Consider the following 16,119-nt stretch of genomic DNA (forward strand, 5'->3'; position numbering starts at 1 on the left):
GGCACTATTCCTGCCACTGACACCAATAATAGGAATTTATTCCTCGCACAAACAGCAATGATAGGGGCACTATTCCTTCCACTGCTACCAATGATGGGGCACTATTCCTTTCACTGACACCAATGATGGGACACTATTCCTCCTCCCACTAACCACAGAAGCTAGGCCATTTTTTACTCCCAATGCTCACAAACTCTGAGGCATTATTCATTCCCTCTGATCACAGCCCACCACTCTCCCCAAGTTCTGAACTGGCCCTTTTTTATAAAGTTTAAGGACCAGTGCTTTAATGCAATAGCGTGATAATTCAGTAAGACAGTTCAAAGACTATTGGTAATATATGAAGTGCAGCAATGCATACAAACCAATAAGATTCTAGCTTGTTTTAAGGGCAGAAAATTGTTACTATGCCTAACATCAAACGTCAGTAACCCAAAGCAATCAGTAATCTAACACTATCACATCTAACAAAAGACCAGTATGCAATGTTGACCACACACATCTCAGTCTGAATAGCTCAATGGTCTGCTCATTCCTATGAACAACTGAACCCTGTGTATATCTTTATTTCTTTTCATGTTTCTGAGGTTGAAAATAAGGAAGTGATCAGACTTTTTGGATCTTTTTGATGGGTTGTAATCTGTGTTATATAGAACAATCTACTTTTTGTACAGAATTTTGATTGTACTGTCAAAAATAATTTCAACCAAATCGGAGAAAACAGCACACATGTGTAGACATTTGTAAAACATACTTAAAAATACCTAAAAATAAAATAAAAGATTGAATTTAAATAACCATACTAATGTGTGTATGAACAGCTTACAGTGAACCTGTGCTGTGCCCACATAAGGCAAGGAAACAGGGTCACTTTGATAGTGACCCCATTGGTGTTTCCTTGCTCTGCTGCCACCCTTCAGCTGCCATGAGTAAAGTTAGCTCTATGTAAGCTCTAAGACATGCTTTGTAGCTTACACAGAGCTTAAAATGTAGTAAACGCTAACAATGACCATCTCTTATTTGCTCCCTTTTGGTCTGTTAAATATACTTTTGAAAGCGTTTTGTTATATCTGTTAGATAAATGTGAAAAATAACTGTTGATCTTGCCAGAAATCCAGTAAGATTATGATTTCCTGTGCGGTTTGTAGTATTAGCTCAAGTAGCCTTATCTGCCCTGCATCGGTTACTTTGGTGAACTTGAGTACACCTCCTCAATTTGTTTTGGAGATGAGTAATGGAAGAGGTGTTCTGTAGTCCTAGCACACTTCTTGTTCTAGGATGTCAATGCTGCTCCTCCATAGATACAGTACAGTGAGTGAGTGTGGCCATCGGGTTACTGGCAGGATCACCAGGTAAAGATAAAGTTGAAAAAAGCTTGAGAAAATATGCAGCCACCACATCTAAGGGCTGGTAAGCGGCAATATAGTAAATTTAGTATAGTATAGTAACACTCTCTCATCATCCTATGTGACAATGCTGGGTGCCTGAACTCACCCAACACCAGCACAATTACATGGGAGGAAGAGAGGTGAGTCACCTGCTTCCCTTACCTGAAAGCAAATAATTGGCTCCCAATGGCCAAACAGAGCAGTGGGGGAGTGAAGAAGAGATGAGTATGGGCCCTTAATGCTCATGTGCACCATAAAAATGAATCTGTTGCTTTACCCAGCATGGGCAAAGCAAAGGTTCACTTTAAACCTTGGAACTTTGAGCTTCATTAATGGGGACATATATAATACATATGTAGCACCCTGTAGGCAGGAGTGCTATTAAATTTAGTTATTGTCCTATTTTAATCAGTCTGATGCTGATTTGTATTCTTTGCTCATCTGGTTTCCCCTAATCAGTCTGTCAAAGAAGTCTACACCAGCCTGGATGATCGTCACCCTCAACCTCTCCCTAGTCATCAATAAAGTTCCTCAGCATCATATCTACAGTCTGGACTTCGCTTTTATCCGTCACCATAGAGGGTGGTAAGTGCTAATGGGTAATGTGGATCTGGTTACCCCTAGACATGGCGATAATGGATGGTTCTATTATTCTCTGCGGCCCCTTAGGGGGTTCGTTACACGTACAGTATAATACATTTGGCATTATTTGCTGCAGGATTCGTAGAAGTTCTAGTTTCATCAGTCATGCTTTCTTCTGCCATATACAATCGATTTTCCTTCCAAACATACATCTGATTGCTTGGTATGAGATTGCTGTCATATATCCCAGTTCACTGCACTGCACTGTTAGATAAGAACATGTAGTCACATGATTGTCCCAATTATTACATTATTGTCTATTACACAAGAATCACAAAGGAGATTCTTCCTCTTCCACCGATCTCTGGAGACCCGGGATGAACCTCAGGAAATGTTTTCTGATGCTTCCTCGTCTGGCTTTTCGAGGCAATGTCCCAAAAAAATTGGAGAGGCTTAGAGTGTCCCAGTTTGGTGACATCGGCTCACTTTCGCTGCTCGTTATGCTAATGCTCCTATGGCGTGCTAACGAAGACTTTCTTAATGAGAGCCCATTGAACTTTAAGATGAAATAGTCTTCTTCAATACTAGACTGCCGACTGAAAGCTTCCGTTCCCGAATCCTCCTCGTACTCAGACATAGACCCCAAACCGTCCTCGCTAAGCGTTATGGAGCCAGCGAAGCTCTTGGTGCTGCTTGAACTGGACATCCGGTATTTATTCAAGAAGGAACCAGGTGTGGATCTCTCAGACATCTTGGAATGAAGGCTCTTCAACTCTTCTCGAATTTTGTGCTCATTCACTGTCCCTGAAAATAAAGAGTGGAGAATCCCTTAATTAATGCTGCTTCACCGTCTATTACACAAGAATCACAAAGGAGATTCTTCCTCTTCCACCGATCTCTGGAGACCCGGGATGAACCTCAGGAAATGTTTTCTGATGCTTCCTCGTCTGGCTTTTCGAGGCAATGTCCCAAAAAAATTGGAGAGGCTTAGAGTGTCCCAGTTTGGTGACATCGGCTCACTTTCGCTGCTCGTTATGCTAATGCTCCTATGGCGTGCTAACGAAGACTTTCTTAATGAGAGCCCATTGAACTTTAAGATGAAATAGTCTTCTTCAATACTAGACTGCCGACTGAAAGCTTCCGTTCCCGAATCCTCCTCGTACTCAGACATAGACCCCAAACCGTCCTCGCTAAGCGTTATGGAGCCAGCGAAGCTCTTGGTGCTGCTTGAACTGGACATCCGGTATTTATTCAAGAAGGAACCAGGTGTGGATCTCTCAGACATCTTGGAATGAAGGCTCTTCAACTCTTCTCGAATTTTGTGCTCATTCACTGTCCCTGAAAATAAAGAGTGGAGGGCATTACAGTCATGAAGTGTTAGACAGATACTTTTCAGATTTGCTTACTTTCCCTTTAAAGCTGAACTCCAGACAAATATCTACATACCTATTTGGGAGCTGTTTAACCTTCCTGAGGGTTTGCATTTCTATCCATTTGGCCCTGAGATTTGCACAGTTCTGCAATACAGCACAGCCAGGTGAATAGAACCAGCTTCTCCGACTGAAATCATATGCAATGTAGGTTCCTTCCCAAGTTGCATTTGAAATCCATGTTACAGTCCCCCAATGCACTTTTGTAGCACGGAAGAACACCTGGCAATGCAAAGTAGGCACATTAGGGTGTGTTGGCCTTATTTTGAATGGGCTGCCTTAATGCCACACATTATAACATATTGCGTAGAAGTAAATGGGTCCTTAATGATTACTTAACAAATACAGAGCTGCCATAATGTGTGTTACTGATATCTGCCCAGAGTTCAACTTTAAACATGTCATTTTTAGGTGTGTTTCACAATCCTAAATAATTAACCTCATCCAAATTGCTGTGCTCTGACATCTGCCAATACCTCACTTCTCAACTGCCAATCCGCTGCTTTTGGAAGATGTAAAAGAAAGTACATCTTTAACAATTTCCAGCCTCCCTTCTACTGTGAATAGCAAGAATGTGCAAATACTGAAGTTTACACTCACAGGCCTGTCAAGCTAGATTGTCTTTTTCTCCAAATCCTGTGCATGCATGGCACATGATTATAAATATTAATACGTGTCTGTTTGTAGATTGTAGACTGTCTGTAGTCCTCTTTGGCCAAGTGTAGTTCAATTTAAAGGCTTCCAAGGGGACCAGGACAGACGATGGAAAAACCATTAGCCCTGGGCAGAGTAGGCAATGTATCAGTACAATGGTGTATGTGTTTCTATGTGCATGGAGTGGGTAAAGACCTGGGTTGTTGGTGTAACTCTTACCTTTTCATCACCCATAAAGTAAAAGTCAAGTCAAAATTGTTTCGTTTTTTTGGGGGGGGTTCAGGTTCATGCACCTGGTTTTCTATTGTCTTTGTATCTGGTGAATGGCTTGCTCTTGGTATATTCACCAATCCTTACAGTGAATGTTTGCCAGTTCTGTAGCAATGTTCATGTTTCTTAGGTGGATACAATTTAAGTAAATGTTTCATAACAGTGAATTGTGGCTTACTATTACAAGCTGTAATTGGTTTACTAGGCTTGTGGTTTGAGTTGTAAAATGTTCTGTGGTTCTATGCAGTTCATGTTTCTTATGTAATTCATTTTATTGGGATTATTCATTTTTCTTAGTTATAAAAGGGAAAGCAAAGTGTGTTTTTAGTTAGGACATATTTTGGGTTGTTATTGAACATTTGCAGCACAGTAATTTTTAACAGTACATTCACATTTTTACATGCTTGCTGTTCGATATTATTAAAGCCCACTTCCTGCTTCCAGATACCCCAAACACCCCCCACAGTTTTTTTTTAAATTATACATACTTTTTTTCTAATGACTTCCATCACATCATGTCATGAGTGGGGTCCTCTTCCTCCGCTTCTGTCCTGTGCCGTAGGTGGTCCTGATTGTTGCAGGAAACTGTGCTCATGGTGTGAGCCATTATTTTCTTTGTTCTCTTATATGTAATAATAGCTGTTCTCTGTAGCATTCCCCTACATGGTGGCTTGATGAGCAGGGGCTCCCCTAGCTTTTTTTCCACCGAAGGTGGCGGGGGGATGCAGCAATCTACCAAGTTCCTGGTAACCAGTGACATCACTGGTTGCCAGGAGCTGGGCGGGACACCGGCAAGAGGGTCCCAGGTAGCTAAGGGATGGGAGGAGAGATGTGTATAGCCCTAACACATCTCTCCGCCCGGCTCTTGGCAACCTGGGGCGCTCTGGCCGCAAAGGGGTCGGCAGGCACACTGCAAACATTGTGCAGCGGAGATAGGGTATCTCCAAGGGGTGTGTCCATGGCATCCTGGACTTACAGGAAGTTGGCTAAGTAACGATGGCCATCATTTAACTTGGAAAAGGACCCACGCTGGACCACAGAAGAGAACTCAGAGGGCAGTTCTGGAGCGTGGCGATGGTGAGTATTGCTTGGCAACAACTAACAGGGGTTTTACCCCTTCCCTGCTCTTTCTCAAATGGACATTTTTTTTTAGCTGAAGGTATAGTTAAAAAAATATCAAAATTATTATAGTTTGGCATAAAGATCACAAGAAGAACACTAAATATGAAGTGATTTTATTACCATAAAGCAGCTGATGCTCTTTTCTTAAGATGGTCTGGAGCTCTTTGTATTTTGCCCGGAAATCTTGCTGTGAATATAAAGTAAAGTTGTGTTTAATTTTAGCACCAAATTTAAAGAGTGTGCCTGTAACTTATACACATAAAAGCTTAAAATCACTGCAAATAAAGATAATATGAAGATGTGTGTTTGGCCTTACTGATCTGAGCGGCAGAAGTCCTTTCACAACAGTAAAGAGCATCTTCTTCAAGTCAAGAATATGCAATCAGCAATGAGTCAATGTTGGATCAAACTGCATTATGGGGTCTATTTATGAACAATTCACAGAGCCATTAACCCTGCAAATCTCTGTGAATGTTCACTCTGTGGGGATAGAGGCAAAATCAAACATTCCGTAGTATATTTTCTTTTTAGGTCGAATATAATATAATACCACATTTTGGCCACTAGAAAAGTAATTGTTTTCTATACTCCTCTGCTCCATCTAGTAGCCATAATTACATAAAACCTGGAAAACATTAGTTTCTGCTTTCGGAATGAACGCCTATTTTGCACAGAATGGAAGTTCAGAGATTTGCAGGGCAATTGTTTGTAAACAATGTTGGATAAAACTGCATTATTTGTCATGTCTTCTAGAAACTTGTTAACCAGTTGACATCCGTGGTGTTAAACCCCCTTCCCATCCAGGCCATTTTTCAGAATTCAGCGCTGCGGTACTTTGACTGACATTTATTCCGTCATGCAACGTTTTAATTATATGAATTTTATACCCTTTTTTGGGGACAGATAGAGCTTTCTTTTGGTGGTATTTATTCACCACTGGGGTTTTTATTTTTTACTATATTAAGGAAAAATTACCGAATTTTTTAAAAAAAAAATGGTTTCCCCTATAATAAATGATAAAACATTTATTATTACCCAATTTTGTGGTAAAATATAAAAGACGATGTCACCAGCATACCATATTGAAGGGAAGAACACATCTGTTTATTGACGTTTCATTTCAAAACAAATAGCAACGTTTTGGGGCCCTTTCATCAGGCTTGACATGAAGCGTCAATAAATTACAATCACAATACAATTCAAGACAAGATGGTAACGAGGGCACTGCCCCAGAGGGCTTACAATCTAAAAGGGAGAAGTGATACATGAGGAGGTAGCTGTGTGGGGATGAATTGTTTGAGAACACTATTTAGTGTTTAGAAAAAAAAAGTAGTAAATGTGTATTTTCCTGGAGTTTTAAGTTTTAAGCCTTAATGCTAGATTTTTCAAAGCTCAGAGACAATTTTGAACATGTTCTATATAGGACATGAAACATTAACTCAGTCATATGTAACTATTTGCAGTGTTTGCACAGGAAACCAGGCAAAGGCACACTCTCGTGCTTTGATTCTGAAGATTTACAGATATATATATATAATGTATGTAGCAGAGGAAATATGTCTAAATATTACCTGTATGATGGGTATTATAAACGAAAAAAACTTTTCTTAGATGCATTTAACATCTGCATTTAAAATGTAAATACATTGGCTATAGTGCAGCGGAGCGATTGCCTGTCTTCACACTTCTATAAATCTGTAGAATCTACAAAACCACACTGCTCGGAAATACACAGACTTGATGTTTCCTTTGGTAAGGTTCTGTCATGCAACACTGAAATGTAGACCGAGCAAATGCAAAGTGGGGAATTTATCTCCTTTTATTGTCAGTAACCCCTCTCCCCATCGTGTTCTGCTTTGAATTCTGAAGACAGTCAGCCTCATTTATCAATGTGAGAAATGAAACTGCAGAACTTATTTATTAAAATGTCTCACTGAAACATGGTTCTTGTCTCCCCCTGAAGCCATAGAGATTCTACTTTTCATTCTACAAGTGCAGCATGGGGGAGCAAAGGTACAATTGGATTGGCTGAGGAGGTGGAAAAAGAACCAATCTATGATTAAAATAAAATGATGATATGTGTATAGCCCACAGCTACCAATCAGGTGCTTCTCATCTGACAGTTTGATTCTGACTGGTGGCCGTGAACAGCTCGGACAGTTTTTATTTGGCATATGTTGATAAATGAGGCTCAGTGGACAAAAATTGAGTTATTATATGTGCAGCCTTTACCTTTGTACCATCAACCCCAAAAATAATGAAGTCAGGGAGTCTGGAGGAGTCACATAGTGACCAGGTGGTTAAGAGAGGCATTTCTGATCATATGGGCTTCTATGTGGAAGGACCAGATTTTAAAGGTATTCTAAAGTCACAGTGTATACTATCCTGTTATAACATCAGCATTGGGACATGAATACATAGTAGAGTTGTTTTTGATAATGCAATCAAAGCTTGCTTGAAAAAAATACTATTATATAGTGAGTGGTGCCTTCCATCACCCATCACTTTTCTGGATTCCCAGTTTGCTTTACGTCTCTGTGCTGCTAGATTTGATGCCATTTCAATTCCTCATTGCTGCTTCCAGCCAGCAATGATGCTGTTACATTGTTCAGATGATTAGTTTTATTTCAGATGGCAGGCTTAGTGACACAAGGAAGTTCATAGTCAGAGGGCTGAGTGAAATTGTGTCAAGGCATGGAGGAAGTACATCCTATGTGCATCTAAGTTTACAAACTTCTAGATATATACGGTTATTAGGAGTGGGATAGAACTTATGGAAATTCAATATAGAATACATATTTATTTTTAGTTTTTGACCATAGATACCCTTTAAATCTCTCGCTAAGTCTTATGGTAAATGTTTTAGAAACCCTGTAATGGTCCCATAGGCAATTCTAGATCATTACTGAATTGACGCTTTCTCAAAACATCGCAGGGCAAAGAGGGGCACATGTATACAATATTTTTAACAATGTTATTGCTACCAGAACTCTATACTTCCCATAGAGCCTTGTTGTTATAAATGTGTTGGCAATCACAGAGTATTCAGCTGTGCTGGAGCCAGTAGTCAGTTCACCACAGTGTAGCTTACCTTTAATAGCATCAGCCTTGCTTGGAGTTCTGATCGTCTGATATCTGTACTAATTTCTGTTTCAATTCTGCAAACAAAATGGTACATGTAAGGCAGTGCCAGTCCTTCTGTTGTTACTGTAACTGAAAGCAGAACTCAGCTGCAAGTCGATAATACATGGCAGATCTGGTCACGGGGCAGAAGAAAGGGTCTTGAAAAATGCCACATGAGTTAATGCAACAATGCAAATGTCTGATACATTGTTGCATTAACTCATGTGGCATTTTGAGTGACCCTTATATGGAATAACATACGTTACTTACCTGAGGAAGTTTCCTGAGGATCGCATAAGCTCAACAGTCTGCTGGTGACAGAAGCCTTCCGTGTTCACTCCATTGACATTGGTCAGCATGTCACCTGACAGAGCATCAAAACATTAGAATTCATTATGATTCCTTAATTACATATAGGAAGTGTATTGTTCTGAAGATGTGAGCATTATATTGAGAGGAACCAAACAAACGTCATCTAACTATCTCTTCAAATTTGTATTTCCAGCAACTAGTTTAGTGTAACTTCAGACAAAAAGCTAAATACACAGTTGGAATGCATACATGTTTACTCTTTACCTTGCAAAGGATTTGTAATTGTGTGGAGACAGTCGTATCATTCGGTAATAAGTGGAGAAATCACCAGCACCCCTGAGTTCCATGAATGTCAGACCTTGTTTATTGACATCCAATCAGGTCTCACAATGTATAGCAACATTTTGGAACACACATCGGTTCCTTCATTAGGCAAACAAAGTGAGAGTCTTATCATTCTTACACTGTGGCTTGTTTCTCTGATCTTTGGCCTGTTTGTGTTGGCATCAAACTCTGGCGGCCACTGGCTAATTTTTACCCACCCAAATCTAAGGGCCATAGCTATATTTTTTTTAAATACTTTTTCAAAGGCCTATTAATAATCAATGAATTGACGAAATGCATCAGGTTGAGCCACAACTATGGTTGGATCTATTGGTTCAAGTGGTTGCTGTGTGGACTTTCTACATGTAAATGAAACAGCTTTCATTCGTTGTCAGTTCATTAACAGATTTAGGCTATATAAAGTTTATTTTGCATCATTTATTGTAAATAGCTATATGACAGCTTATCTCCCTGCTGAGATGAAGAGGAGAAGTGGTGAAACGTAATTATCTTTTATAATGTAAAAGAGGAATTGTGGAGAACCAAAGGAATTATCGACTGAGCTTTTTTTTTTAAATCTTTCTGTGATGAGCTTGTAGTTATATATATAGGAGAATTTCACTAAAGATATTTATACTTTATATATATATATATATTTATATAAATCCAAAGTAGGTATAGAGGCACTCATGGGTCTTGCAGCAGCGATAATTCAATTCATCAGCATTTCATTATCAATGTTTCGATGGAGCTCAGTCCAGCTTTCTTGCTAAAGCTGGACTGAGCTCCATTGAAACAGTGACAATAAAATGCTGATGCTTTGACTTATCTCTGCTGCAAGACCAGTGAGTACCTTTATATCTACTTTGGATTTGTATGGATGTTTTTGTGGATGAGCACCTGGACATTTATTTACCTTACAAATAGGGTGCATTAGAAGCTGCATCAAGTCAGATAGAGCTTTATATACACATTAAAGTGCATATATATTACATATATATTAATGTATACATTATTAAAGTCCAAAAAACAAATATATATTTGTTTTTTGGACCATGTAAAATGAATATATATTCACTTTAATGTTTATATATACAGTATATAGTGGGGCATGATGGTTTAACTGCCGCAGATTTTAGTATATGATTTGTCTCCTGATTATGTATTTACATACACGTTGTTATAAACTACTACTACAAAAAGGAAAAAGTGATCCCACTACCTTTTTTTACTCACCCACACTTAAGAGCTGTATCTTTAATTTTTTTATTGAAATTAAATATATGTTGACAGGGGGTGCAGGGAATGTGGGTGATGGTGTTGTGTTTTGTTGCACACTAGGGGAATTTATTGAACAAGCTGAAGATTGAAAGTGATTGGTTACTATGCACAGGTGCTAAATGAAAATCTGCTCCAGTTTTAGTAAATTCACACCATTGTCTCCAAAACTTAATTAACTTTTCAAGTTGTGCAGTGGAGTGCTGCAAAAAAGTCAGTAAATAAGCGAATGGCGAGCAACAAGTGACTGGTGCACTCTAATTACCCAAAAATAAATTTTAAAAGACCCTATTACCACAAAACGAAAGATACCCCCAGAAAATTAAAAAAAAAAATCACAATGGCTAAACTATTGCCCCCTCCCCAATCCTTGAACACAAAAAATCCACCCAAAAACTAATATAAATTAAAGAAAAAAACTCCAAATACAAGACAAAGGCAATATTGCATTTATAGATGTGTCAGCTGGCTTAGGGACACCCTGTCATTTCTCCTGAACTCATGGCTGCCATGGCCTCCCTTCTATGACTGTTGGACTCCCTGCAATGTTTCCTGCCTCTGCTCCGGTTCATCTTATCTTAGTTTTGGATGTTTCCAACCTTTGTGTGGCATTCCCACTCTTCCTGATGTAAATGCCATCATTAAAATAAAATACCATTACAACAGGAGAGGAGGCCCCCTTAACTGCAATGGCAGGTGTACACAGATTTTAGCACCAATGTCCTGGGCAGGTATAAGATTAAAAGGTTTAACTCTCCAGCAAACTTTGAAATATTTGTTTTAGACTAACCTATTTAAGAAAAACTATAGTGAGAACATTGCACCATTGCTGACCTCCCTCTGAAAATGCTAGGTGTCTTGTGATCTGGAGCAAGCATGTGGGCTGTGAAGTTAGTTCACAATCAATGACTCAGTGGAAAGGATTGTGTCTTAAGACAGCTTTGGAACTTGCATTCTTAGAGGCAAAACCAAACAATGGCAGCCTTTTACCTTCAGCGCAGGATACCAGGAAATAGGCACTTCCACTGCCAACCAAAAGTCAGATTTACTTTTTTAAGGAACATTGGCCATATTTACCCAGCCTTGCATATGAATAAAGATCACACCAGCAAAAAACAAACAAGGCACAAACCTGCTTTCAAACCAGCTTTACTGGATGGACTGTTTTCATGGACTTTGCACACGTAGGTCTTCATCTCGGAACCAAATTCATACTGCAATTTGTACGTCTAGAAAGCAAACAGCGGCATTTAGATTATACTCTTATACCAGACTTTCTATGTAAAGAAGTGTCTGAAGGAAAAAGTGCATGTGTTCCCCTAAACAATCCATACTTCCCTTAATTTTCTAACCTGCTAAAAAAAATCTGTTATCTGACTGCTACAGTTAATACAGAAACAAGGTGTAGTGGGATTTTGATATTAAACCATATATTTCATATTGATATTAGTTGATTATTAATTAATTGATTATTGATATTAATACACTATTATGTATATTATTATAGTTGGGTTGCTTAAACGTTTAGCCTTGTAGAGCATTATTTTAAAATATAATAGCATATAATAAATAACATTTAGATGAACTCTCTACTTTCATATTAGCAATGTATTGTAGAGAATAATGAGTAAGCAAACTGATAAGTCCTGAACAATTAATAGTTTCCTGACTTATAGTGTAAACATTTTATATACACATAAATACATATATAATGAGTTATATGAATAAGCAACGTGTGGAACAATTAGCTTTGTAGGTCAAGGTAACTAGAGTTCATGTAGAACATTAAGGTTTTGTAGATAGGGGTAACTAGAGATCATGTAGAACATTTAGGCCTTATAAGTTGAGGTAACTAGGGATCAAAAGACAGAAAGTCAAAAACATGTGTTTTGATCTTGTCTTAATGAACAGTAGGTTTGATGCCAAGATAGCTGTCCTCTAACCTTGATGTGAGGGAGTCTTGTCAAGGCAAGAAGACCCATCTGATGTTCTTGGCACAGTCAAATACGACTACAGGGTGGTAATACTATCTGATTATTGGAGATAATTCAAGGTGTTGTTCAAATCACTATAAAAATGGCCCAGAGGCCCATATTATTTGAACGTGTCTGAATTGCTGCATGTTCCTGGCTAGCCAAATAAACCTAGTTCTTGAAGATCTGCCTGGTATCGATCCTCCATTTATGCTACTTCAAGGGCATCTGTTACATGGGGAAAGGTCCAATAGGCATGGTCCAATATAAAATACCAACTTTTTTTCTAAACATCTGTCTTAAACAACAGGGTGACCTCATCATCGTAGATTTTTTAAATACATATAATATTGTAATTGTGAGGTAAACTCTGACAGTGAAGAACTGTAGTTAAAAGATTTTTTTTTAAACACAGCTTGAAGTGATATTTTTTGTAGCAATCACAAACAAGCTTAATAAGAAAAGCAATGTGCAATGTGTAAACCCCAGTTAAAGTCACAGAAATAGATATTCAGTCAGAAAGACATTGTGCTAACAACCTCAGTTTCTTGTCTCCACTTTCCTGTTGTTTAAATATGACTGTGCAGTTCAATATACAACACAGTGTGACATCTCTGGCCATTTCACTTCATAACCTAACAGACCTGGTCAGACATGCCCCCAATGTTCCTCAGCACAAATCTGTTATGATGAGGGTTGTAACCATTACTTTGCTATATCAGCACAGAGCACTGTAGTGGATGGGCAATAAGCACACTTCCACTAAGGATGCTTAAAAAAGTTAAGGCACCCTTATTTAAGGGGCTGATTTATAACACCACCACCACTAGATGGAAGCATTGGAATTTCCTATGCTGCTCAGCATCATCTAGTAGCGCTAGTGCCATACGGACAGCATCCACCCAGCTATATGCTGGGTGGAAGATTTATAAATCAGTCCTAAGAGTAGGGGGTACTTTAAGGCATTTCTAAGCTAAGGTCAGGTAAATAATCATAACATGCAGCAATACAGGGCTATAAAGAATTAGTTTTGAAACACCATAATCCACAGAACGTGATATGAATTAATTGTTCACATAATATGACATGTAAACAATAGTAGTGCCATAGTAGAAATAAGGTAAGAAAGCCATCACCTGTATAATACACTGAAGCCATAATTAGTTTTCACGGTGCTTCTGGAAGGGTTGCAACCCTATCATATGATCCTGCAACTTTCTCTTTCGAAACATACAGGCCCACGCTTTACTTTGACCTTGCTTTACATTAACCTAAATGCTCAAATTGTGGACCATAAAGAAAACAGGGACACCTACAACCATAGGGATTTATTGGGGAAGACAGCTGTTAAGCAGGCAGGTTGTGTCTCCTGGGTTGCATGTCCAACTAGTTTGTGTCTTTTATTGTTCCTTTAAAAACAACATTCCAAACAGGAAAGCTTTCAGCCTGGATACATCTTCCCATAGTAAGCATGGATGGCTACTATGAAATTTACATTTATGAAAGCCCAGCACCCAAATTTATAGCACTGAGCTTCTGAACCAACTATAGAAAGACCTATTAATATTTTTGTCTAAAATCACGGATTCTGTATGTCCGCTCACATTTTCTTCTCTGCATCTCCACAGTCCCCCTATAGAAGGAATGCACACTGTACAGAGGCAGATCTGAGAGATTCTTTCATCGAAGAAGAAGTGGGACATTTATAGCAAATAGTTTTAGGAGAGGGTCATGTGAAGGGGGCAGAGGAGCGATGACAATAAACACTGAAATAACAGCGATTTTTTCCCTGGAAGTGGCCTTTACACATAATCAATTGGTGGTAAAAGAATATTGCTTTTTAATCCAAATATGAAACAGGAGAGAAACAAAGCTTGCTCCTACTCAACACCACTTGGGCCTCGGAATACTTTGCAGCAATATCATATAGATTTACTGTTAGTAGTAATAAAAGTGTCTATGCACTTGAACTGGGATTTGCAGTTAACTGAACCAGTTGACCCCAAGCAAATGTTCATCAGAAATCATATAAGTGCCACCAAGAGAATAAATGACCAGTTCCGTAGATTGTTAAAAATAACTTTTTGACCACTTATCAGTTGAGGCAATAATTCCCAGGAAGTCAATGCTTCTTTGACCTTCTGTGGGAAAGTAAATGGTACTTCAGTATTAGGTTATTGACATCACATACTCAGTACCATAATCTACCTGTACTCTCTGTAATTAAATACAGTAAATTCTCTGTTATCCAGTATTCAACTAGCCAGAACTCTCATCTAACCAGAAAAAAAATCCCCTGTGCACTCACTGTTCTGCTGATCTGTGGCATGTATTATCCTGGAAACGATCGTGTGCCTATTTGTCTTAATTTGTTTTTAAATACTGCATTGCAATATTAATATGAAGTCAATATAGAGTCTATGTTATGATAAGGTATAGTATGGGGTATAGCATGAAACAGACCTCCTCCATAGTGTAAAAACTTAATTTATTGGTACGTCACCCAACTGGAATTGTACTTACAAAAAAGTCGGTGGTAAAAAGCAGGTTCTGATGAAGGGGGCATGCCCCTGAAACGCGTAGACCTTTCAAACTCACAGGGGCAGAGGACGCTGATGTGATACATCCCTTCAAACTCCCGCTGCTAGAGATTTCAAGTTCTATTGACTTTTACATGCTTTTTACCACCGACTTTTTTGTAAGTACAATTCCAGTTGTGCGTCGTACCCGTAAATTAAGTTTTTACACTATGGAGGCGCTCTGTTTTGTCCTTTGTTTCCCAGATCGGTGGTCTAATTGACCGGTGGGAGCTGCCTCTGTTGTGTTCCATTAATCGTTACAGCTGGCCCGCCTTGCAGCCGGAGGCGCTGGTATTGGTTTTTCGGGTATAGCATTAGTTAGACCTATTTTTAATAGTAACTCCCAAGCAACCAGAAACTACATTTATCCGGAATTTACCAATCCCGTAGATGCCAGATAACGAGGTGTTTAATGAATAAGGATCAGCCCTCAATGGATAGGGTAATAGTTCCTAATTCTCATCTTGAAAAAGCATGCACTTAATGGAACTACATGCAATAATCCAACCAATTTTATTCCCAACAAGCGCTTTGTCAGAGATTGTAAGCCCTCAGGGGCAGGGCCCTCCTTACCATCTTGTCTTGAATTGTATTGTAATTGTAATGTCTTCCATATATTGTTAAGCGCTGAGCAAACTGTTGGCGCTATATAAATCCTGTATAATAATGATAATACTGGCTGGGTTATGGCATGCAAATCTATGATGCTTCTTTATGCACAAAAGAGACAATAAATGTTATGCATCATTACTATAAAAGTGTATATAACCCCAAAAACTAAAACATAATAAATTGCAGCTTACCAGTCCCTAGATATTGTGGCTGCATTAGTTTCCTTTTTTAGGATTATTTTACCCTTTCTTTTTACCCAGTAATCCTGTGAATAACACACCTCTTGTCTCGTCATGATTACTCTGAATTCTGTATTGCAAGGGTAGCCAAACCTGGGCCCTCCAGCTGTGGTGAAACTGCAAATCCCATAATGCATCTGCTTCTGAGAGTCATGTCTGTGGCTGTCAGACTCTTGCAATGCTTTATGGGATGTGTAGTTTCACCCCAGCTGGGGGGGGGGGGGGGAAATTTT

At 38.9% G+C, this 16,119-nt stretch overlaps 2 protein-coding genes across 2 annotated transcripts in view; both read right to left on the reverse strand.

The window, feature by feature from the left end:
• Positions 1–2,293: 2,293 nt before the first annotated feature.
• Positions 2,294–2,756, reverse strand: LOC108784360 (cytohesin-interacting protein-like). Its single transcript, XM_018553146.1, has one exon. The coding sequence runs from the start codon at positions 2,719–2,721 to the stop codon at positions 2,302–2,304; it is 420 nt and encodes a 139-aa protein (XP_018408648.1). The 5' UTR covers positions 2,722–2,756; the 3' UTR covers positions 2,294–2,301.
• Positions 2,757–2,825: 69 nt separating this feature from the next.
• LOC108784359 (cytohesin-interacting protein-like) overlaps positions 2,826–16,119 on the reverse strand; it is a 26,763-nt gene continuing 13,469 nt past the window's right edge. Inside the window, exons 4-8 of the mRNA XM_018553145.1 lie at positions 11,616–11,712; positions 8,840–8,933; positions 8,538–8,604; positions 5,567–5,633; positions 2,826–3,308 (exon numbers count right to left, since the gene is read on the reverse strand). Of these exons, the coding sequence (XP_018408647.1) occupies positions 2,836–3,308; positions 5,567–5,633; positions 8,538–8,604; positions 8,840–8,933; positions 11,616–11,712 (798 nt within the window). The 3' untranslated portion in view covers positions 2,826–2,835. The remainder of the gene's footprint in view (positions 3,309–5,566; positions 5,634–8,537; positions 8,605–8,839; positions 8,934–11,615; positions 11,713–16,119) is intronic.

This window comes from Nanorana parkeri, unplaced genomic scaffold (assembly GCF_000935625.1).
Source record: "Nanorana parkeri isolate BGI_ZX_2015 unplaced genomic scaffold, ASM93562v1 scaffold112, whole genome shotgun sequence".
Taxonomy (NCBI): Eukaryota; Metazoa; Chordata; class Amphibia; order Anura; family Dicroglossidae; genus Nanorana; species Nanorana parkeri.